Source organism: Clarias gariepinus, chromosome 22, assembly GCF_024256425.1.
Source record: "Clarias gariepinus isolate MV-2021 ecotype Netherlands chromosome 22, CGAR_prim_01v2, whole genome shotgun sequence".
NCBI classification, from domain to species: domain Eukaryota; kingdom Metazoa; phylum Chordata; class Actinopteri; order Siluriformes; family Clariidae; genus Clarias; species Clarias gariepinus.
The window spans coordinates 23,631,128-23,655,875 of NC_071121.1; the positions used below are offsets into that span (position 1 = coordinate 23,631,128).

Sequence of the window (24,748 nt, forward strand, 5' to 3'; positions counted from 1 at the left end):
TTAATCAACATATTTTGTTGACCAATCAGGATCAAGGATTCAACAAATGAGTTGGTGTGATGAGACATAGTGAGAAAGGAACTATGGAACGTTTTCGTTTTTATTAAAGTTGCTACCAGCTTGTACTGTAGATTATGACAAATACTGCAAAGTCAAGCTGATGAATAAGAAGTGTGTGTGTGTGTTTACAATAAGGGGTTTCCTGTCTGTCAGCTCAGCTCAGTTTTTGGTTTTTATCTCCCTCTTATGGCAGACACATGCAGCGTGGCAGCACGGAGCGGCAGTTGGGTTTGGAAAGAGATGTGAAGCCAGGTTTCGCCAACGATGACCTACATTCACTCCTTTTTGCCTTCTCCATTTTTTCCCCTCCCAGCCTCTCTCCATCTGGTCTTTTTGAGGAAGCCAAGTGCTGAGACTCTGAACACTCGTGTAAGGGGTGGAACATTATTCAGACTGCAGGTGCGAGATACTGTACAACTAATGACCTCTGATGTGGATCAGACCAGACATTTCTCAGTTAGCGTTTGAAAGGAAAAGCAGCTCTTTCTGTTTATCCCGTATCCGATCCATTATTAATCCTGTGCATCGATATTTATTCAGCCTAAACATCCAGTGTTGTTCTTTATGGTTTTCACTGCTTTTAATTAATAGGGTAAAATTTCATGTTTAATGATTTGACTTGAAATAATAATAATAATAATGTATACAGTATGGTTGGATGTTCATCCTGAATACAGATTCATTACTGATTTCCAAGATGCGATCGAGCAATTTACACCCTCGATTCCCTCTGAGCTCCAGAGCGTCTCGTCCCGCCTCGTCCACCCAAACACATTAGGATGGACTGAATCTTTAAACAGATCTGAGAGAACGAGACCACCTCAGCACTTACAGCTTAAGGTTTCCGTCAGATAGAGTATCGCAGAAATGCACATCCAGTAAGTCCTGGTTTCTTCTGCGTCTGCTTCGGTCAATAACTTTATCTTTAAAATGAGGTTTCAGAGGATTTCAGATGACGCAAACCTCTGTGAACATACACCTTATGGAACAGTTGAACAGCCTTAACATTTGACAGGGAAACATTTTCAATGTTTCTCTCTACTGTACTGGAAAAACTTGAGCTTATACAGTACATAATGGGAGGGAGTCTAATTACAGCTGTTTCTACACAGGATTCTTTGCATACTTAAATGTTCTTGGGGAAGGGGTACGACTTGGAACACCCTGTTTTAGAATTTGCATTGAAATATTTACACATAAGAATGTTATCCCTAAATGCATACAACAACATCTGGTCGATTTGGAGCATTATTTCAATCATTTTTTTTAACAGAAAACATCATTTTTTATTCAGAGATATTCATAAACATGTTCTAAGGAATATTTCTCACATAAATATAGCTAATATAGCTAATATCAATTAATATGAATGAATAAGGGGGCCTAAAAGGTTAATCGCCGTTCCAACAGCTGCTTCACGAAAAAATGTGTTTTAAGATTTCTAAACTTTTTCCCCTCGCAGTACAGGGAAGCATGTGGTTATCACTAATACACTACAGATGTTGAAGGGAAAAAATGCTTTAAACTTTTCTTTATGACCAAGTTGAAGGATAAATGCAGCTGGTAGATGACATGCTGAAAAAGCCTTTGTTGCGCACAGCTCAACACAATTTATCCACGGAACATCGTGAATCAGGAAGTAACGGCACAACATCTCCATCAGCATCTCCCTGCTTGTCCATGTCCAGTGGGATTGTGTTTCCTGAAAAGCAGGACATCATTTTGGCTGGCTTTTTCAATGATGATAGAGGACGACTTCTGCTAGAGGCGAGCTTGTACAAGACATTCATTTATCGTACCCCTCCTGGATCATGCGTCCTTCAGGGATTCCTGTCCTGCTTCAAGAGGTCTTCTCGATGTCGACTTGCACCAAAGATTCCATGGTCGTCCTGTTTTACTCTTGCCTTCGATACTCTAGACAAGGTGTCTGGAAACGTTTGGGATACGCATGAGAAGGATGTGGCCAACCAATCCCCGGTATCTTCTTATGGTTTCTTCTTCTACTTGCTTGTAGATCTGTTTTGGGGCATCAGATCTACAAGATACTGTACCATTCAGACCATTAAGGTCTGGAGATTTTGATACAGTAGGTTGTCCACCATATATAGTGTTCGCACCAGAGAGAATGACTAATTCAATTGACTGATCAGTGCTTAAAAACTAAATCCGAACTCGATCGATAGAGTTATGGTCTTTGGACGTTGTCTTACATGGAGTCGCTGTTAACTCTAAACTGATTTTGATACTCGATTCATGAACCTAGTGCAATTCAGCTCATATATGTACTGTGATGCTGTTGATGATTACTATGGGATTCCCAATAACAGGTTGAATTACAGAAGTCACCCTTGGTCAGAATTCAACCCTTAATCTACAGTAGTGCTGGAGGCAAAAGTGCGTCAAACGAGTTAGGATTAGAAGGTCAGTGGTTCAAGCCCCAGCACTGCCTGCTGTCACTGTTGGACCCTCGAACAATGTCCTTTAACCAGTTTCGCACCAGGGGGTGCTGTAACGTCTCTGACTCCGTGCTCTGATCTCAGGTCTCTAACAAGCTGGGGTAAGCGAAAGAAGTAATCTTAGTGTGCTGTCATGAACGAGGGCCGTTCGAGTTAACCCGGGACTTGTGATGATGAAGATGGGATTTGTTGTGATTGAGGGCGTAAAACTGATTGACATGAGACTCTTCGCTGCAGTAAAACATTTGAATCATTTGAAAGAAGTTTGTACGTCTGTGAATGTCGCTCCAGGCCGCAGTGGCTCGGAGCCCACCGAAGTCATTCCTGTGTTTTGTTGTGGAAGAGATGCTTCTGTTTGTGGGACTCGGCCGGAAGTTATTGACACATCCGCGGTACAGTCCTGCAGTCCAGACTTCGCTCCAGGCCATTTCCACATTTTTGGGTCGTTAAAGGAGTTCTTGGGAGGCCAGAATTTCAAATGTGTAGATCATGGCTCTTGATGGTGTCCAAGCCCTAGTGAAATGCTGGGATAAATGCATTAGTGTAGCAGAGGATTACGTATATAGAGAATAATTTTTTTTTGTTCTTTAGAAAAACAATTGAGTAACGACTTGTGGATATCACGATCACGCTCCATCTACAATAACAAGAATTGAGATGGCCTTTAAACACTTGCTTGACCTTCTTTGCAAATCTGTGTTAATCGCATTACAGCGAATCCAATCACATACGCAGGCTCAGAATGCCGTATAAAGCTTATAGACGCTGTAAACATTCAAGACCAAACCGGGGTGTCAAGGCTTCCTCAGTCTTTAAAGAGAACGAAGTCAGAGTCAGACTGAAGCCAAAGAGAAAAGAAGAATGTCAGGGTTAGAGTTAAGACTGCTGGAAGGATTACAAAGAAAATCACCTTATAAAAGTCTCTCCGAAAAAAAAATTCAAACACACACACACACACACACAAAGTGTGCTTTAAAGAGGTTGAAGAGGTACAATTCAAGAAAGAGGAAGAGTTCAGATGTTTCATTATCGATCTGAATTAGCAAGGCATTATCAGGCGCAGCAATACGTCTGTTTCACGAGGTCACCACTGCTGAAGGAAAAAAAAATCTATAAAGGAATAAATGTGAAAGTTTTAAACATTCAACAATCAATATACAAACTTCCAGACCATCACATAACAGATCTACAGTATAAAACAGACTTTTCCTCCAGGATTCTTCAAATATCTTAGCGTTCAGCTTTAAAAATAATAATAATAATAATAATAATAATAATAATAACAACAATAATAATAATAAATTAGATTTTCAATTAAAGAAGCAAGATTAGTAATAATGGACGTACAGTGAATTATTTTCTAGCTGCATTCACACACAGGAAGTGTAGGACGTCTCTGAAGTGCTGAGAAATCAATAGACGTGTTGCAAAGTTAAAGGCCAGATCGCACAACACCTCACTCATCTCATAAGCCCCGGAATCTACACTGCGAACATCGTGTGTGTGTGTGAGTGTGCAATTGTGATACTCAACATGCTTTTGTTTTTATTGACTCAAATCCAACATCATGTCCCTGACTGCCCTTTTCCATCAACAGATTATGTGTCGGCGATTCACTAATGGAACATTTGGCCCCAGGTTCCTCTCTGTCTCTCTCTGTCTCTCTCTCTGTCTCTCTCTGTCTCTCTCTCTGTCTCTCTCTCTGTCTCTCTTTCTGTCTCTCTCTGTCTCTCTCTGTCTCTCGCTCTGTCTCGCTCTGTCTCTCTCTCTGTCTCTCTCTCTCTCGGATACACACTGCATCATATAAGAGTTGTGCCTAAGATTAAAAAAAAACAAGGAAATCGATGTTATTCAAAAAACGTGCCGTCTAATCCTGAGTGAAAATCAATATTACATAAAGGAGAAAGATGCTGAGATATTGAGGAACTCAAACGAACAGCGCCATCTGGTGTACTGTATCTATTAAAACCAAAAAACATTAATGGAATAACAAAGAACAGATGCTTTGTAGAGCCATATAGATGTTATGTAATAATAATAATAATAATAATAATAATAAGTATTATTATTGTTTATTGTAAGAATATGCAGTGAGGTATGCAGTGAAACTGGGATCGTTCATTAAGCTTGTGGGACAAAAGAGTTCAGTGAACTTCAGCATGAACATAAAGAATGCCTGGTCAGTGGTATGGGTGTTTAAAGGCCCCATATATTACTATTTCTTCAACAAACTCTCAAAGTTTGTCTGTTTAACTCAAAGATAACGTTTTACTTTTCAAGATAAGACATTGTGGTATCTATAAATGAGCGACTGCAGAGCCACAGAGCCCCAAGCAAAGCTGAGAAACAAGCCAAGGGGAGGGTTCTCCCTTATATGAAGTCACATTAGGGGGACCAGCTTATTGTCGTGTTTAAACATGGTCAATAAGAGGAGAATGTTTTGAATATTCTTCTCACATCTAAACATCTTTTGTTTTTATATGCACAAAGGAGACCTTTTTGCAATTTTTTTTTTTTAATAAATGGTCCTCTTTAATATTAATATTATTAAGCTGTGCATGCTCAGTAAATGCCTCAGTAAATGCCTGTTCAGGGTTGAGAGGGATGGAAATTAGGAAACTATTTTAATATGTTAATAAAACTAGATAATTTTTGATGGACAGAAGATAATTTTATTGGCGGATGGGGGGCGGTGGATCCCATATCTTAAAGCGGTTGTGAACTTGAGTGATGGAGCTGATGATGGGTTGAGGAACGTTCAGAGAGAGAGAGAGAAAGTATTCACACAATATCTATTTCTGGGAGTAAAAAAAAAAAGGTTGCTTTACAGATACAGATAATATCAGATTGTGTAACAGATAGTGCTAAAAGTAAAAAAAAAAAATAATCAGAAAAATGCTTACTAGACTACATCTGGAAATACAGTATATTCATATTAGAAAACATGACACGCATAAGATTAAGTTAATCCCAGGCCGCTGTCAAAAAATAAATATCAACGCAAACACCGTAGACATGATTTCATAAACTGCATGAAAAGTTATAAGAACAGGCACTTGCTCATTTACTCCTCTAAGGTTAGTGTTGCTCAGGGCCACATCGAAATCACCACTGTAAATATGAAGTAGGTCACGAGAGGATGCACTTATTTGGCAGCTTGTTTCGGTTCCTCACTGCAACTCTCTCTTAAGGAATTATAGCCCCAGAAAAACAAACTACCTCCAAGTTTGTCATGTCACAAGTCACGTGTATGGATCAGTCTGGAGAAAGGACGTCCCATTAAAGTGCTGCAGATGTCTCCCGAATAAGGCACGGTACAGACCAAGTGAAAAGTTTTCGCCGGACGTCGTCCTGATTTGATTCGATTCGACAACTCTAGAGACTTGTGCGTAGCATGTTGTCGCTGTGTTCTGTCCTAACTTTAGCATAGTTGCGTTCCCAATTTAAATACATGGTGTCAATGATTCATCAGTTACAGTCAAGCCTGTATACAATCTTTGGTATGTTGCTTTTGTACTGTATAACTGTCAAAATGGAGCATGAAGATGAGATTGCAGTGTCTACTGTACATCTGGATATAATTTAATGGATTTAGAAAAGAAAATTGCATGAAGCATTTGGGAATCAAAAGTTTTGGGACAAACACTCACTCATCTATCTCGCCTTATCCTGTATTCAGGGTCACACACTCATTTACACACCACAGGCAATTTGGGAATGCCAATTGGTCTAATCGACATGTCTTTGGACTGTGGGAGGAAACTGGAGAACAAGGTAAAAACCCCTCCAAGGCGTTGAGGCGGGAATCGAACACAGAACATAGAGGTAGAAGGCGACAGGGCTAACCACTAAACCAATATGCCGCCCACTTGGACAAACATTCGAAAATATTAGAATTGTGTTTTATAACTCGGATCTACAAATCATTTGCAATTAATGACTCCATGAAGTCTGGAACCCATGGACATCAACAATTGATAAGTTTCTTCCTTTGAGCTGATCTGCAAACTTTACTTTAGCCACATTTAGTTGCTGCTTGTTTGCTGGTCTTCATGCCTTTCCCTTTCTGATGACAAAACTGAAGACAGAATCAATAAACACCAATAAACCAGTTCCATTGGAAACCATAGACGCCCCTGCATGACAGCACTGCTTCACCATGTTTGGCAGATATGGTAGCACTTTAAATCTTGAGCCCTTCCTTTCATTCTCTATACTGTTCTCTTTCCATTATTATTGTAGATGTTCATCTTGGTTTCACAGCAAATTGGGAACGCCATTTAGCCTAATCTGCATGTCTATGGACTATGGGAGAAAACTGGAATACCGAGAGGAAACCCACCAAGCTGGGGAGAACATGCAAAATCCATGCAACACAGAGGCAAGAATCAAACCCAGACCCTGGATGTGCAAGGCAACAGTGCGTACCACTGCTTTTTAGACATTTTCTACTAAAATACAATATGGCCTTTCTTTTCTTGAGTCTTATCAGCAGTTTGCATCTTGAGGCCCCCCATGTATTTACATTCACGTTCTCTTGATTGTAGACTTCGACAATGATACGCCCACTTCCTTTAGAGGTCTCTTGACTCAGTTAGATGTCATGAAGGGGTTTCTCTTCACCAAGGAAAGAATTCTGTGATCATCAGTTGTAGTTGTTTCTGTTGTCTTCAAGGCCTTTTGATGTTGCTCAGCTAAAGTTCATGCTTTCTTATATGAATTGAACAAACCAAACTGTTGATATTGGCTGATAATCTGTTTTAATCAATTTGGACCATGTTCTTTAGAAAAAAAATGACCATAGAGAGATAAAATATGGAAAATACCATTTTAATTGCTGTAGATTTCTTGCTAAAGCATAAACAAATATCTCTTAGAGTGGAAAAACTATTTATGATCATATTTGAGTTTTAGCTTTTTTTCCATAAAAGGTCCTAATAATTTTTAAAAGCTTATTTTTATTTGCTTTTTGCATACTTCAGCTTGTACACTGGTTATGGTGATAACGAAGGCATCCAATCTCGCCCGCAGAAATCTGCAGCACATCCGATTGCATCGTGTCTATATAACCACAAACACAGGCCCCCAGAGAGAGCTAGATGAACCAGAGCGGAAAAAATACAAACAATTTATGTAGTAAACGTACAGCAGGAACTCCAGTGGGTGGTCATCGGACAAAACATCATGATAACAGCTCTGTATTTCCGAGTGTGACTTACAGAGCAGAGGGGTAGGGGGAGGAACATTCGCCTCATGACTTCCTGTCTTCATGTTTTTTTTTGGTTCAGCTTGAACCACAGAGGTGAAACAACGTTTTTCCACCAGAGTCTGAACAAGGCAGCTGACGAGACTCGCTGAAGACAGGGCACGTGTCGGGAGAGCGCTTTATCGAGGACTGATTTACAGAAAACTCAGAAATATCTGGTAAGAAAATGTGCTTTATCTTCTAAGGAATTTTAGATAAAAAAAAAAAAATCTGTTTATTTTACAGTTTAGAGTTTGAAGGTTAAGGTTATAAAATGGATGCTGAAGTTTTTATAAAGCAGCAGATGTGATGTAATAGATTAAAGTCAAACAGAAAAAAAAAGATTTCAGTGTACAGCTCATCAGTGTACAGTAAATAAATAAAGATGTAATGTTTAAAATTTGAAAATGAAAAGTGAGAATAACTATATATCTACATTTATTCACTATAATTTCATGAAAGAAATACAGAAATATCTCTGAAGATGAACAACTCCAGCACTGTCCCATGCGCCGGCGAGTGGAGTGCCGATTTCCAGTTCTACCTCTTCCCCATCACCTACATCCTCGTGATGGTGTTTGGTCTGCTGGGGAATCTGGGAGCTCTTTACATCTTCATATTCAAAGCAGAGCACAAGTCCCCGTCGAGAGTTTACATCATCAGCCTGGCCGTAGCTGACACCATCTTCCTGTGCGTGCTCCCCTTCCGCATTCACTACCACCTAAATGGCAACGACTGGACATTCGGAAAGGTGGCTTGTCGTCTGACGGGTACGCTGTTCTTCGCCAACGTCTACATCAGCATCGCTTTCATGAGCTGCATTTGTGTGGACCGCTACCTGGCCACCGTCCATCCCCACACGTACCTGCGTCTCCGGAACACACGCTGCGCTCTTGTCGTGTCCGCCTGCGTCTGGTTGCTTGGCGGGGGGGTCATTTTAGCCTTCATTTTAACTTCGCCAGACATGCACGTCATCAACGGGAAGGCAAGCTGCTTTGAGAACTTCTCCGAGAACGAATGGAAGACGAGTCTGGCTCCGTACAGTGCCTTCAGCCTGGTTTTCGGCGCCTTGCTTCCATCAATCGTTATCCTGGTGCTCTACCCGGTGGTGGCACGTCGGATCTCGTGTATCAAGACCCGTACAGCGCGCGGTGCCTTGAGGATCATCTACACCGTCCTGGCCATCACGGTCCTCTGCTTCTTGCCCTACCACCTAGTGTACTTTCTGCACCTGCTGTGGCGGACTCAGGTCATCCATGACTGCTTGCTGGCGGATATTATCTACAAAGCCAGGCGCATTACCATGGCGCTGGTCAGCTTGAACAGCCTGCTCGACCCAGTGCTGTATTACTTCGCCACCAGCCACTTCAAGTGGAAGTGCACATGGAACTTCAAGCTGCTGAAGCCAAAGAAGAGGAAAGGCGTCTACGTCATCTCGGAGGGGCTACAATGCCAGTGAGGAAACAAATCGAAATTGTCGAAATTTCTAAGAATCGATAATTCGATGGGACAAACATGGACGCCTGTGTGACTCAGTTTATAAGCGTATTGAAAGGATTTTTTTGGTAACTGTTTAGAATAACCTCATCTTAATCTTCTATTAAAAAAAAAAAAAAAAACACAAACATGCAGGCTGGAAAAAAATCCAGTTCTGAAATCTTGCTATAAACTCTTTTATGTGATTCAGTGATTTTTCCATAAAATCTTGAACACTGTCAGTTTTATTATGTTGTATATTATAAGCTAAAACACAGCTTGTGAAAGGAAAAGGAACACATTCATGATTAAAGCGCCATTGTGCAGCGCTGTCTAGCCTAAAATAGTTGGTTTGGTGGTTTAGTTCTGGTTTAGTAGTGTCGCGTTCGTCCATACCATCTGTCACAGCCATCAACATTTTGTACAGTCCTGTGCGAAAGACTTGATCTATCCCTCATTCCTTCATATGAAATTAAATGATGTAGATTACGTTTAATGTAGAAGCTTTTTCCTGAAACAGGCTGCAAAGTGCTTAAAGGAACAATTTAAAAAAAAGAGGTTGTTTATGTACCGACCTCAGCGGCAACCTCATCATTTCCCCTCCCGTCAGGTTCCAACCACTTGGCATTTAATCATTATCTGCACCTGTTTCTCACAGTTTTTTTTTTTTTTTTTTGAGTGATTTCTTTTATTATGAAAGATTCATGCCACTGTGTGGCTTAACAGACTAAAATATTCCTCTGAAACTGCTTAGGTACAGGGACTGGACTGAGAATGAGAACCACAAAAAAAAATTCATGAAGACTGCAGAACTGGTCCTTAATATTACACACACACTATATATATATATATATATATATATATAAATAAAACAACAACAAGAAATTCTGACTTTTTAGAAGCAAAAGATGAAGAAATGAGAGGTGGTTTTTGGCTCAAGATCTTTGACCAGGGCTGTATGTTGTGGCTATAAACATGTAGCAGAAACATCAATGCAAGATGTTTACAAAAGGAAATGGTTTATAGTGCTTTCACATCCTACACCGAGAAGGAGGATGACGATGAGGATGCTCTAGAATGGTTTACGTCTAGGAGTAAGGGTTGGGAACGCGTATATCTACTGTATGTGGTGTGAACACCACTGGAGGAAAGTCCCAAGATGACGTGAACAACCATATAATCATAAGTGTACCTTTTAATCGTAACAACTTCAATTCAATTCAATTCAATTTTTATGGCACGATAGTCATCGTCGTGAAGCAGCTTTACGGAATCAAAAAAGAAAATTAGGGAAATGAGTATGAAATGTGTGAGGAAATATGTATGACCATCTACAACCATGAACATAAGTTAGAAGTTTATTTAATGAAGTAATTTTTATTTCTAAAATGGCAGCTGGACTGCAAGAAACGACAAGATCTTTATTTCTCATTGTAATTTTTTTTTTTTTATTTCTAGTATGCAAAGTTTGTTCTTACAGTTTTAATTAAAGGCTTAGGTTGTAAATAGAGATGCTCAGTGCTTGTTTAGCTTGCAAACATTTTTATTGCTGTTTTTTAAAGCTTTCTCCTGCCATAGTTACAGCAGCGCATAGCACGTACTGTACAACAGCCATCACTGAACATTATTTTATATGTTTTTAAAAAAAATGTATATATTAAATATGTAAAAAAATAAATAAAGGCGCATTAGAGTGAAAGTGAGCAGTGAGTTTGTCAAAGGGAATTAAAGGAACATGTAAATGACTAATTTTACAGTGTTTATTGTATAGTGCAAATCTACTGTACATTTACTGCAATGTCAAACTAATTGTGGTATACTGGTAATCGTATATATAAAGCTGTATAAGTTTACCGCACACACACACACACACACACACACACACACACACACACACACGGTAGTCAAAAGGTTTCATATTCTAAAAGTAACCTGGACACTTTCTCACGGTGTAGAGTGGGTGTACATACTTATGCTTGTGTAGTAACTCATTCATTCAGAAGCAGTAAGATTTCTTATTTTTATTTTATTATTATTATTTTTTTTACAAAAAGGTTTATTCAGCTGTTCTGAACTACATCAGTAGACACTCACAGTCCGGAGGGAAGTCCTTTCTTCAGCAAGTTAGAAAGAAAACTGCCGAGGTCTTCATCCTAAAAAAAAAAAAAAGAAAAATAATAATAATAATAATGAAATGAAATCAAATAAAATCAGCAGTGTAAGTGGCGAGATAGTTCAGTTATATAATTCTTTTAAAAATTTTACTTTATAATAATGTTTTTGTTTCTTTTTCAGGATGTTTTAAAAAAAAACTTTTAATAAGCTATTGTTTTAAGATTTGCACTTGTACTCTATTAAAAGACTTACTGTAGGAAATTTTGCAGCTTAAAAAAATCTACACGTGTGTGTTTAGTGCTGACTTGTGACATTTGGACTCGGGCTCTGAGTGTTTTAAGTTTGTTTGTTACAATGTAAATTCCACTTGGGCGAAGGAAACTTTGTGAAGGAAATGTTTACCACACATAAACACAAATACCAAACACACTGAAACTGGTTATACCACAATTAATATTTCACAGAGTGCTCACCTTTCTACACCGTTTGTTGACGAAAGATGTAATTTGATTAAATTTCACTTCAATAAAGCATAATAAATGTAGATTTATTTTAATGACTGACTGTTTAACTATGATTTCAAAGTTTATTTAGTTAAATCAATTTCAACATGACAAATTTCCCCCAAATCCAAGTAAAAACTTTTTTTAAATGCATTTTCCCCAACAGGCATAAACCTGGTTGAGTTGAAAAAAAAAAAAAAATACAATCCACAGATTTTGTGAAGAAGAGGAACAAGATTATGGACGATGTTAGTTTTATACTGTGTACAGTAGAACCTCGGATTACAAGTAACGCGGTTTTGAGTGTTTCGCAAGACGAGCAAAGAGTTTTAATATAAGTTTTGGTTTGAAAAACGAACATTGTCTTGGTTTACGAGCACTGAGTATCATGTTTCATGCATGCGCTTCTTGTTTTGACGCCGAGCGTCACGTGATCACAACTGAGCCAACGGTTCTTCTCTCTCTTGCGCTGCAGAATCGTCTCCCCTGCTGGGTCTTAGTGCTCGTCTCTTACTGGTATGATCAACATCGGTGCACGCGTGTACTGTTTACTATAACACTGTGACCCCGTGTGTGTAAAACATATTTTATTTTGTGTTCGGAAGCGTGTGTGTACAGCGCGTGTGATGTTTCTTATAACACACGTGTGTGCGCGCAAGTAAAGCAAAAGTAATTCTCAATACAGAGGTTAAAAAACTATTTTCTTCCTCATTGCGGTGTGTGTGTGTGTGTGTGTGTGTGTGTGTGTGCGCGCGCAAGCGTAATTTGACACTGCGCGGGCTATGCGTGTGTGTGTGTGTGAAGCCCCCTTCACAAACACACACACGCGCACAGAAATTAAGCTCTGCTCTGTCGCGATTCTTTTCAGAGGTAAGGTGCTGGTTCATTTGTTTGTTTGTTTTACTTTACAGCAGTGATTCTGTTAGTTTGCGGTCACACGAGTGTCATTAGTGATGCTTATTGCTAATTTTCAGATAAAACAGTGTAGCGGGAAAGAGACGTTAATTTATGACTGCTGTTTGCGGAAGTGTAGTCCAGTGCGAGAGATGCATTGTGGGTAATGCAGTGTGTGTGAACGCGAATGCGAGACGTAAGCTAGGATATAGTGCCTGAGTTTTGTTTTTCAGTAGTTTTTTTTTTGTTGGATTTAAGTGCAGGATCCACCCGAATGTTTGTACTATAACCTGACAATGCAGAAAATAAAAAAACGGGCATGGAAGAGTTTGTCCATCTCATCATTACACAAGCATGAATTAATGGGCACGAGCAACATTAAAATAAAGCAGAGAAGCTTTAATAATTTATAAAAGAACAACAGTCTTTCTGTTAAGAGGGGCTGAAAGCAAGAGTCTCCACTTACTCTAGCCTTACACACACACACACACAAACACACACACACACACACACACACACACACACACACACACACACACACACACAAACACACACACAAACACACACAAACACACACAAACACACACAAACACACACAAACACACACACACACAAACACACACAAACACACACAAACACACACAAACACACACAAACACACACACACACAAACACACACACACACAAACACACACACACAAACACACACACAAACACACACACAAACACGCACAAATGGAAACGCTTATCTGCCGGGATTTAGTTTTTAGTTTTTCGAAAAGTAAAGTGCAGGTTAATTTGATTTATTTTTACTTTATATTTTGTATTAATTATTTTTATGTATTTCTTTTTTTGGGCTGTAGAATGAATAATTTAAGTTTCCATTATTTCTTATGGGAAAATTTAATTTGGTTTACCAGTGTTTTGGAATACGAGCTTTGGGTTTGTGCAATGAACAACATCCTGCACATTTTGGATAAAAATACCTTTATTTCTGCTTCATATTTATTTAATATCTTTATAGTCACAAAAAGCTTTTTATATACCTCACCTTGTATCCAGTACTACTCAAGGGTTTGGACGCACATCTACAATATTATATTTTACTGAACTAAGTAGAGCTAACATTACCTAAATATTTACACTAGTGTCTTAATATAAGTGGGGAAATTAATATTTTAAAAGTTTATGCTTTTCCATGGGAATCCTGCAACAACAAAAAAAAAAAGACAAAACTTTGGCCTATTTTTACATAAAATCTGGAATATTTGTATTTGTATTTTTTTTTTTTTTGGATGCAACCATAATCTATAATTTCAAATGATTAAACACAAAGTTTATTATTATTATTATTATTATTATTATTAATAATAATAATAATTAAAGGCACAAAACTTTACTGTACTAAATACACAGCTGGAAAAAAATTAAATAATTAAAATTGACAAAATTATGTTTTTGTTTCTGAATTTTAAAAAATATGATCATTTTAATCTAACTATATGTTTTTATGCTTTAAAGCAAGTTTTAAAAAGTTTTTACCATAATCATAAAAAAAGTAATTAATTTGCTAGTTTAGTGTGTGATGAAAGAATTTTTTTTTAATTAAGCTGCTTCATGTTCTCCTAGGTTTATTTTGACAAAAAAAAAAAAAAAATCCTACAGTATGTACATGTTATTTAAACATTTATTATTGTTAAAAATGTTATATAATGTCATATTCGATTAGAGGTTCTGAATTTCTGTTTCAATTACTTTTTGATTAATCACCCAGACCTTTTTCCCCCTAATCTCCGGACTACAGACTACACACACTATACATTCCTGTCCTTAGCTGACAGAAGTGGACCTCGATGTGGTCGTCTGTTTTTTTTTCAGTCCACATGTGTTTAGCATTGACATGGTGCATCCTGAGATGCTTTTCTGCACACTGTAAGAGCGCTTGTCAGAGTTTCCAAAGCTGCGTTAGTACCAGACTGACAGTTTTTTCGAACTCTCTTATCTTTCATCAGCAAGTTGTTTTTGTTTTACACCATTCGGCGTAAATTCTCACCACCCTATGTCATGTGTGAAAATCTCAGAAGCCGAGAGCAGGTTATGTGACATTGATGAAAATGTCAGGGAGATCACAGTTCCTTTGATGTGAAGTTAAAGATCTTGATTGTTATCTGGATGATTTGATGAACTGATCTGCTGCCACAACTGAGCTCCAGATGAATGTGGCGGTGTAGACATGTTTGCAGACGTTTAGCATCTCCATTTCTAAATGAGATGCACAATATTCCTTAACAACGTACACGAACCTTTTGCGTTTCGGATCCTCTAAGCTTGAATTCCCCTACTTCCTTTTTCAGATCTGTTCTGCAGACGATCAGGTCTAGATCATACTTTCTAGACACCTATTTTTATCGGTTTTACTTCGTTATTGGTCATGTTGATGTATATGAGGCAACTTTGTAAAATTATCGGCGCCCCGATCACATACGTGCCCTGGTCCACTAATATGGATGCGTGGGTCTACACGGCTATTACCTGATAGCTCCAGGAGAGCAGGATAACTTTAAGGTTGGGGTCGTCGCTCGACGAGGACACTTTCAGGACGATGGACTCGACGATGACGGTGCCGTCGGGAAGGTGCTGCACAGTGTAACCTCTTAGCATGCTAATAAAGCGCAAAGGGGGAAAAAAACAAACAAAAAAAAAACAGGGGTTACTATTAAGGTCAAATAGAAAACCCACAAAAAATCCACAAAACAAACACACTGTACTCGAGCACGCTGTAATGACATTTGAAAAATGGGACGGTGTGGGTTGAAATGAGTCACTGAGTAAACCACCACTTTCTCATTTAGAAGTGGAAATAAAAAGCCCCCTCGCCCCCATCCCTGTGTGTGTGCGCAAAAAAAAACTACAAACACTCCAGTTAAACAAGACAATATAGTGTGTAAAGTTAAAATGTTAATGGTAGTATTCATATCAGATTTATGAACACTTTACTTTGCATTCAACTAATCACGTGTGAACACCCTTCTGTCCAGCGGTATTCTGTATCGCGGGTTTGCACACAATGAACGATGATGTGATGAAAATCGGCGTGATTTTACATTGTGTGTTGGAGCGGCATGAGGATATTTAAACGATGCCCGTGTGTGAGAGACCTCTTGAGATGGCTGTAGATGCGTGCGAGTGTGTCTGCGTCGCTGTGAGGGTCCTGAAGATGCACGCGGCATGTAAAACGCAGCTGGTGTTCAGAAAGTCCCAACTCCTTTAAAGCCTGTTCTGGGGAAACCAGCCTCAGACTCTACACACACACACACACACACACACACACACACACACACACACACACACACACACACACACACACACACACACACAGAGAGAGAGAGAGAGAGAGAGAGAGAGAGAGAGAGAGAAAAAAAACAACCGGCAGATTTCAAAATCAATAATCAGAAAGAAAGATATTGAATGTCAATAATAATAACAATAACAACAATGATAATAATAATAATAATAATAATTAGATTTACATTGTCCTTCATGATCAGAGTTCCATGCATGGTACGTGGCTTCTTAGGGTCGGGTAAAGGACCTGGCATGGGTGAGGAAAAGAAAAGTTAAATGTCACTTGTTTAATGTCTTGAACGTGATGGATTAGACCTTTTAAAGGAGACATTCATAAAGCGATTAACCGCCATCACTCTGGCTTACGGCACCTTAGAGTAAAAACTGGATTTCAAATTTTAATAAATTTGTCACAAATTCAAATCGTCATTGCTAAAAGTATGTTTTTTAGGAGCTTAGAGATTGTTTATTAAAAACTGAATTCATCACATCTATCCTCTAAGTACGCTCATGACAATGTTTAGTGGTTCAAAGTAGTGTGTTCCAGCTGAAAAAACACACTCAGACTACTGAAGATGGGAATCACCAGGGATCATCTGATACGATATTATCATGACATCCACCTACATGTAGGGGCAGATTTGATTGGTATTGTGACTCTCAAAATTAAATATTTCAATTCAATATAAATGTTTTAAATACAAATTGTTACAACTCTAAACAAACCTCGTAAATAATCTGCTTCTAACGCACTGTGGATGTGCACACCCCAGGTCGAATTACAGAGGAACAGCTTTTTACCACCTCGAATGCAACTATATACAGTACAGTACTGTGAAAAAGTATTTGACCCCTTCCTGACATTAGTTTTATAGATTTATTTATAAATTGGCAGCAACAAATGCAATCAAGCAATTATCTTTTCTCAAAAAAAGATTTTAATTATACTCAAAAAAATTTTAATTATTTTGTTTCTCAATTTTTTTAATTCAGCTTTTCAAAAAAAAATAAATAAATAAATAAATAAATCTCAGTTCATTCATGATTAAGCAGGTGGGTGGAGAAGTTACTTTTCCACACAGGGCTGGGTGGGTGTAGACAGCTTTTTGTTTCCTCAATGAATGAAATCAATGTTTTAAAAAAATCAATTTTGTATTTACTCGGTTCATATTTGCGTGACATTAAAATTTGTTTAATGATTATCATTTCAGGAGTCAGGAGTAGTTCAGTGCTCAGTGTATAATGATATAATGAGAAATAAGAATGAGAAATAAGAAAATGTAAGGCGCTCTGGATAAGGGCACATCTGCCAAATGCCTAAATGTAGATGTAAAATTTCAGTGTGAGAAATTGCTAGTAAATTAAAATTCAGAAAGGGAGCAAATATGTTTCATAGCAATATAGACATGCATTCTAGCAACCCTAAAATTCCCTCTAATCCAAGTTTTACTGCCTGTAGGTTTAAAAGCTAATTTAAACAGCTGCAGGCCGAGCCCCTTAATACGTGTGTTTTAATCTGCAAGTGATTGCTTGAGTAAGTGTGTTAGCTTGGCGCGTTAAGTAAACACCTCCCAGGGCGATCTCTCTCTTCAGCAGGTTGAGCGAGATGTCCACCGGTACGCTCGGGTTAGTCGTCACCGTAGTCGTCTCTCCGTTCGCCGGCATGAAGCAGCTGATATCTGCAGGGAGGGAAACATGATGAAACTAGGATGAGAGAAAGGCATATCAAGAAAAGACAATTCATGAGAAAAAAAAGAGCAAAACTGTTAGTTGTGTCTCTTATCTTGTCCCAGAATGCCTCACTTCGTCACTGGACTGAAAACAAGCGCGATGCACCCCTGTTTAAATGTTCATGAAGCCTCGATTCAGAGTAAGCGCTGAATAAAAAAGAAACTCATGCTGTACGTTTGTTTGTTTGTGGTTTTGGGGAAAATGTTTGTGGTTCACAAAGCACTTCATTTTGTAAACGTTTGTGACATTTAATGTTAAAAAAAAATGACCTGGATACATGTACCATGCACTATACCGCTGTGTCGCCTGTCTAGTCACAGGGTTCTCAAAACAGTGCTACACTTAATGGGTTTTATTTAGTAATGAAAAACACAACGTTAGGGCGAAGTGTATAAATCAAAAACTCTGAGTTAGGAGTCTAAGCTTAAGAGTGATTTAAGATCAAGACAGAAAAGTCAGGTCGAGAGGGTTCGGATGATCTTTAGAGAAAATATGGCGGGTTCATGACTAACAAAGTATATTCTGAGTCAGAATAATATTTAATAAATGTACAGACAAAAACAAAAAACAACAAAAAAAAAACTTTCCGCTTTCTTTTCACACTTTGTCACTCACTCCATCATTACACACACACACACACACACATTCGCAGGCAGATTTATTATTAGAGACCCACTGTTTCCCCCAAATGGTATCCGTGGCTGTGGCTTATACAGTGCTCACACCACCGGCACACAAACTCTCACGTTTTCCCTGGAAACAAGTCTGGAACAATTTGTTTATCATTTTTGTTTTTCCTTTATTATGTGTATCAGATCCTCCCTCTTGTGAGAGCGCGGGACAATGAGTAAACTCCCTCCTCGCTCTATCGCGCAATTCTATTTTATCATCATCATCATAAATGGTTTTATTTTCCTTTTTTGTTTTGATGTTGGCTCTTCTCATTCCATCTAAATGTCTTGAATTAGAAATGTTTGTGTTTTTTCTCTTTTCTGTACTACTCTGTGTGCCTTACTTTATTGCCCCCCTCGGGATAAATAAAGTGTTTTTGAATTAAATTCAATCGCATTTAGCAGCCTAGTATTTATAAACTAAATAATAATAATAAAAAAATAATAGTTATATATATATATATATATATATATATATATATAGTCAGAGTGTGTGCTGCTTGATACATTCTAAGCCCTTTCAGTGAAATAATATACCCATTAGTATATTTATTCGCTTTAGCTGCTTGTGGTGGCAGAGATGTGCAAAACAAAGAAATAATGATAAAAACAAAAAAGCCGAAAAATAAATAAATAACAAACCCGAAAACAAAATAAATTCAAAAACAAAATAAAAGAACTGAAAACAAAAATAACAAATCAGAAAATTCATCGACAATTCAGTCAAACCAGAAATGAAGGTATTTTGAGTGACAGATGTCTCGTCCAATCAGAGGTAGGAATCGACAAACAGAAAAAGGTAGGTGTAGTTTGCGAAGTAAATACTTAGCGCTGATAGGACGAGACATCTGCCACTCAAGATCAGCGGTTCATTCGCAAACCACACCTTCTTTTTCGGATTTAACTGCATTATTGTTGTGTTTTCTGATTTGTTACTTTTTTTCCCAATTTTTTTGGTTTGCTTTTTATTTTGTTTTGCACTTCTTGGCCACCGTAATTTATTCACCATGTTGTTTTTTTAATTTTTTATTTTACTTAATCTACTTGAAAGTAACTGGAGAGAGATGGGGTTCTGACGGATAGCTGGCGTGTCTGTGTAAGCGCTGCAGTTAACTTGTAAGTACTGTATGATGTTTATCCTTACTAGGATCTACTTTTCAATTTTAAGTAGAAACTTAGGAAATGCCCACAATTCTAAGAATATTCTTAGAACTTTGTCATTAAGACCACTTAAAATTTTTATGAATACACCCTCTGGTGTGAAAGCTCTTGTTCTGCACTCACTGAACTCCTGCTCGATCTTGTCTTTGAGGAACTCCATCTTCTTGGCCTCGCCGTGAACCAGCAGGATGTTGCGTGGTTCGGCCATGCGGATCAGCTGCATGATGCCTTTGGCGTCGGCGTGGGCGCTGAAAGACATGTACTCCACCTGCAGCTTCACCTCCAGCTGTCATCACACACACACACACACACACACACACATGTATGGATTTACACACTATACTGTCATGTGCGAATGTGCAAATGGGGCTGGTATGCGTTCTGTAAGAGGTGTGTGTGTGTGTTCTTTAAGATGTGTGTGTGTGTGTGAAAACATTAGTCAAGCACGAAGGAGCGGCTTGGTGACTAGCAAGTACAAAACCTCCAGCTGCTAAGTAATGAATCAGAGCTCTGAGGATAATCGTGGCCTTACCGTGGCTCGACCCTCCATCTCCAGCTTCTTCTGGCCGTTCAGAATCTTGTGGCCGACTGTTCCCTGCACGCAGTACCCTGGCATAATGACCTGCCAATTGATAAACAAATACATCAATCAATAAATAACTCAGACATTATAAAAAAAAAAACTGTAGACAAGTAAACAATTAAAAAAAAAGGGCATTCAAACCATGAATTGTGATGCAATTACGGGTGAATAAACGTGTTAAACTGATTACGCATTGATCGGTTTTCCTATTTTACAACACTTTTAAAAAGGCGGTGTGTTCGTATGCCCCACTGCAGTGGCTCCAGGAAACACACAGCAGGTGGAACGCCCGAGTCTTGAAAAGTGACAGATAACTTGTTGCCAAGTTGTGGAAAAAAACTAATCCGTCTGTGTGAACTGCACGCGCAATCATTTACAGAAACGCGGCTGACGGTTATCGCCACATCCCCTGTACCATCCTGACCTCGCTCCAAGCCATTTCTACATGTTTGTAAATGCCATTACAGGAGTTCTTCAAGGGTGTCGGACATACAGCAGGCGGTCTGATCATGGCTCTGGTGTACTGAGAAAACTTTCTACCTTGATGGTGTCGAAGCGATAGTGAAACCCTGGGATCAGTGCATTACTGTAGCAGGGGATTATATAGAGGAATAAAGGGAGTTTTTACTCTGATAAATGTGTTATGTTATTCTAAACAATCAAAAGTCTCTGTTTGACGTGAACACCAATGTAAGTAACAATCAAAACAAAACAAGTTATAATTTACAATAGAGATTTTTATATTACATTTACCCCTCTCTCTTTCAATGTAATGAAATTAGAATACACAGTTTTCCATGATAACAAGAAATCGTACAGCACAAACTCCCTGATTGGTTTGAAACATCTGGCATGTGCATAACTAGATTCTGAATACACACAACCACTCAAAAGTTTGTTCAAAAAATTTTTTCATTTCTTTCTACACTGGAACGCAATGCTGAAGGCGTCAGTGAACAGTTGATATTGAGATGTTTCTGCTACTTCTGCTCTGTAAAGCTTCATAGCGGCTCTAATCTGAGCTGCTGTTTGGTAATTGGTGATTTCTGAGGCTGGTGACTCTAAATGAACTTCTCCTCTCCAGCAGAGGAAAGTTTTGCTCTATTTATAAGTGATCCCAAACTGTTTAAGCGGTAATGCATATAACTGTCTCTTGTGTACATCATAAACACACACCGGTGATGTGAAACAGTTCAAAGATGTCCTGCACTGCACTGAGTAGAAACAGACACTGTATTACAAAGCCCCAGTGTGATGTGACGTCTCACCATGTTCTTTTCATTGCCCGCCCATTTCTTGAAGATCTGTAACGACTGTCCTGCGTGTAACATCCCCGGAGTAGCAAAGACAACCTGAAACAAACCCGGAGTAACAGATCAGCACCAAGACATGCGCTCCTTTCATAATATATATTAGAATTCTGAATAAAACCCTACCATGGGTCCGGGATTGTCTGCATAGGAGCGATCGAAGGCTTTGATGTGTTTGAACTCGAACATGTTTCTTTGCACGAAGGTTTTGCGAATCTTCTGGTTGGTCCACGTGATGAAGAGTTTGTAGTAGTGGTTTGCTTTCTCCGTCAGACCCGTGGAGAAGTAAATAGGTGCTTTCAGGTTCATTCTCTCCCTGTTTAAGTGAAGATGTGTTGCTTATGTGATTATATTATATTATACAATTTAAATAATGGTTTGTTATTCATACAGATAAATAAACAGTGTATATAATTCATATATAATTCCTGTTGTGCGAGACGGCTTCGGTGCTCACCAGAACGTTTCCAGGAGGATGCAGAGCTCCTGAGCTCTTCCAAGAGCAAAAACCGGAATCAAGACCTATCAAATCATAAAAGAAAATAAATAAATAAAGCACCAGTGGATAAACCAGCCCAAATGCATTTGTTTGTGTGATTACAGTGTTGTTCTGACCTTTCCTCCTCGCTCAATGGTCTCATGGACTTTCTTTAAGAAGTCTCTCTCCCTGCAGCGCTTCGAGTCGCGGATTGTGGTGGCGTAGGTCGACTCTGTGATCAGAATATCTGGACGACATTTATCGATCCAGGCCGCTCTGGAGAAAAAGGTAGCAATGGGACCTTAAGACGCAACCTATAATTCGGGCCCGAGTATTTAAATAAAGAATAAATTAGTACTCACCCTAAGTGTCTGTCTGGGGTCATGTTGTAATCACCCTGAATAAAGACAAGTTAAAACTTACACTTAGTGATTTCTTTGGAAAAACTGAAATATAAATTAAGGAGGTTTGATAAAATTTTAAGTGTGTGTTAGTAAGTCTCCTTAAAAATAATCGTGTTAAATACAAACATTTTTCTTAAACTAATAGCATTGCCATGAATATACCTTTCCTCACACTTCCTCGTGAACGCACCTGAGAATGATTTCTGAATAAATTTTTTTGTATCCAGTTTAATCAATGAGGTTCAGGATTTGCTTACATACAAGTCCATGTTTAAAGATCTCACCTAACTCAGTCACTAGTGTGTTGGTATTAACGCTGCAATATTGAAATATGGTATCCCACAAGGTTCTATTTTAGGCCCCCTATTGTTCTTTTTGCTCCATACATCCTGCACCTTGTTTATATGCAGTATAATCTGCAAACATAACAGTAACTTCTACTCTGTTTTCATAATAAACTCATCCATAAATAAATAAAGACGACACTATAAACAGCGCTTACCGTGTAGACGACGGACTCTGAGCCGACTTTAATCAGCACCATGGCCGCCCCGAGGACGTGTCCTGCGTAGTAGGCTTTTATCTCGAGCTCATCGTCCACCTACCGGAGAGATGAGATAAATTCAGACCTTAGTAACACTTTTCAGTATCTGCGTCTAACACATTACTATTACTGTCATTTTCTTTTAAGCTTAACCAATGAAGTGGAGGTCTTAAGGAAGTACAGTCACAGAGACCCACCTGGACAGTCTGGTGCAGATTCAGCGGCACCACTTTCTTCATGCAATCTTTGATCATCTGCGAGGTGAAGAAGTTGGTCTCACCCTTTTTGTCTACCGTGATTTTGCGGAAGTCCTCCAGCAGGATGGGGCAGATGGCTTTGGTGGGGTGGGTCATGTAGATCGGACCCTCGTATCCCACCATCTCGCTCATGTAAGGAAGAGCGCCGCAGTGGTCCAGATGGAAATGGCTGAATTGGACAAGACGAGAACGGAATGTGTGTTTAGGTGCTACTGAACGTGATATCACAGCTTTGTTGAGATCTCTGACATCATCTTCAGACTGAACAGCTTTTTTACAGTACAACTGCTATTTTTTAATATTTATAATAAAAAGAAGAAAAAAAAGAAGAAAATTCAAACCTTATTATAACACAGTCCAAAAAGTCCGTCAGGCGTCCGTTCTGAGTGATGTATGAGAAGTCTGGAAAGCGCCTCTAATGAGAGAAATCAAACTCACGTTTAGACGATCATTAAACAGAATTTTTTTTCTGACACTTGAACAGATGACTTACATCGTCGTTGAATCCCATATGCATCCCACAATCTAGCATGATGTTCTTGCCTCCGATGGACAGCAGAATACAGCTGCGTCCGACATCCTGTCCGGCACCTAAAAATATATATATATATAAATAAATCAGACACCAAGTTAAAGGCTGTATCTTCAATAACTCCATGCAATGACTACGGTGTGCAAAATTATGATTCGGAGCTATGATTAGACGCCAGGCAAACAGTATATACCAGAGATTGCGGAATTCTCAAATCTGACTGTTCAAAAGGTGCTGACTATTTTTCTATATACATGTCAAAAGAAGTATTGTCTCATAATATATTTATTAAAACACTGAAGACATTTTCAGTGGTTTAAGAGGAATGAAATACTCCAACTCCATCACGCTTCATCTTCTATATCCTGTATAACAGGGTCGCGGGGAGCATGGAGCCTATCCCAAGAGACTTAGGGCACAAGGTGGGGTACACCCTGAACAGAATGCCAATCTATCACAAGGTGCGCGCACACACACACACACACACAATCGAACCCTCAACGCTGGAGGTACAAAGCTACGAATCAAACCCTCGACCCTGGAGATGTAAGGCCACAGTGCTGACCAGTACACCACCAGCCTGTCGTTGATTAGGTTTCTCTTACAGCACGCCCTCCAGTGGTTATTTCCTCCTATTACACATACACAGTAACCTAATGAGATAACTGTACAACATTAGAAACACATGGTTCTCACCCAGAGGCGTCACCTTGATGTCCGGCATCTTAAAAATAAAAAATTAAAAGTTTATATATGTCGAATAACTTTTTTATTCGACATATAAAAAGTATATCTTTGTGAATAAGTTGTTTAGCTGATAATAAAACTTTCACTTGTGAATAGTGCAAGCAAGGCTGCTTGCTGCACTGACCCTCACGTTAGCTACATTTATAACTTTAACATCAAACCTTTTCACTTTTTTCTCGTAAAATTTCAAATTATTTCCCATAAAATCGCTATTATTATCGCCGAGCGTACATACA

General features: G+C 38.7%; 2 protein-coding genes across 2 annotated transcripts; one reads left to right on the plus strand and one right to left on the minus strand.

Moving 5' to 3' along the window:
• Positions 1-247: 247 nt before the first annotated feature.
• LOC128510502 (lysophosphatidic acid receptor 4) lies at positions 248-10,936 on the plus strand. Its single transcript, XM_053482844.1, has 3 exons — positions 248-459; positions 7,805-7,940; positions 8,224-10,936. The coding sequence occupies exon 3, from the start codon at positions 8,246-8,248 to the stop codon at positions 9,218-9,220; it is 975 nt and encodes a 324-aa protein (XP_053338819.1). The 5' UTR covers positions 248-459; positions 7,805-7,940; positions 8,224-8,245; the 3' UTR covers positions 9,221-10,936.
• Positions 10,937-11,082: 146 nt separating this feature from the next.
• ints11 (integrator complex subunit 11) lies at positions 11,083-24,740 on the minus strand. The gene is made up of 18 exons (XM_053482843.1): positions 24,674-24,740; positions 24,462-24,489; positions 23,727-23,824; positions 23,575-23,648; positions 23,174-23,402; positions 22,935-23,033; positions 22,391-22,425; positions 22,166-22,304; positions 22,008-22,072; positions 21,677-21,866; positions 21,509-21,592; positions 20,190-20,279; positions 19,781-19,943; positions 17,663-17,773; positions 16,280-16,341; positions 15,908-16,050; positions 15,282-15,411; positions 11,083-11,390 (listed from the first exon to the last, which is right to left on the minus strand). The coding sequence occupies exons 2-18, from the start codon at positions 24,487-24,489 to the stop codon at positions 11,328-11,330; spliced, it is 1,803 nt and encodes a 600-aa protein (XP_053338818.1). The 5' UTR covers positions 24,674-24,740; the 3' UTR covers positions 11,083-11,327.
• Positions 24,741-24,748: the final 8 nt, after the last annotated feature.

Excerpts from the sequence above, each read along its gene's own strand:
- LOC128510502 (XM_053482844.1), top strand. The coding sequence starts at position 8,246 with ATGAACAACTCCAGCACTGTCCCATGCGCCGGCGAGTGGAGTGCCGAT.
- ints11 (XM_053482843.1), bottom strand. The coding sequence starts at position 24,489 with ATGCCGGACATCAAGGTGACGCCTCTGG. Across the intron at positions 23,825-24,461 it reads CATCAAGGTGACGCCTCTGG|GTGCCGGACAGGATGTCGGA; the intron begins GTGAGAACCATG and ends ATATATTTTTAG. Across the intron at positions 22,426-22,934 it reads CAGAGTCCGTCGTCTACACG|GGTGATTACAACATGACCCC; the intron begins GTAAGCGCTGTT and ends GTCTTTATTCAG.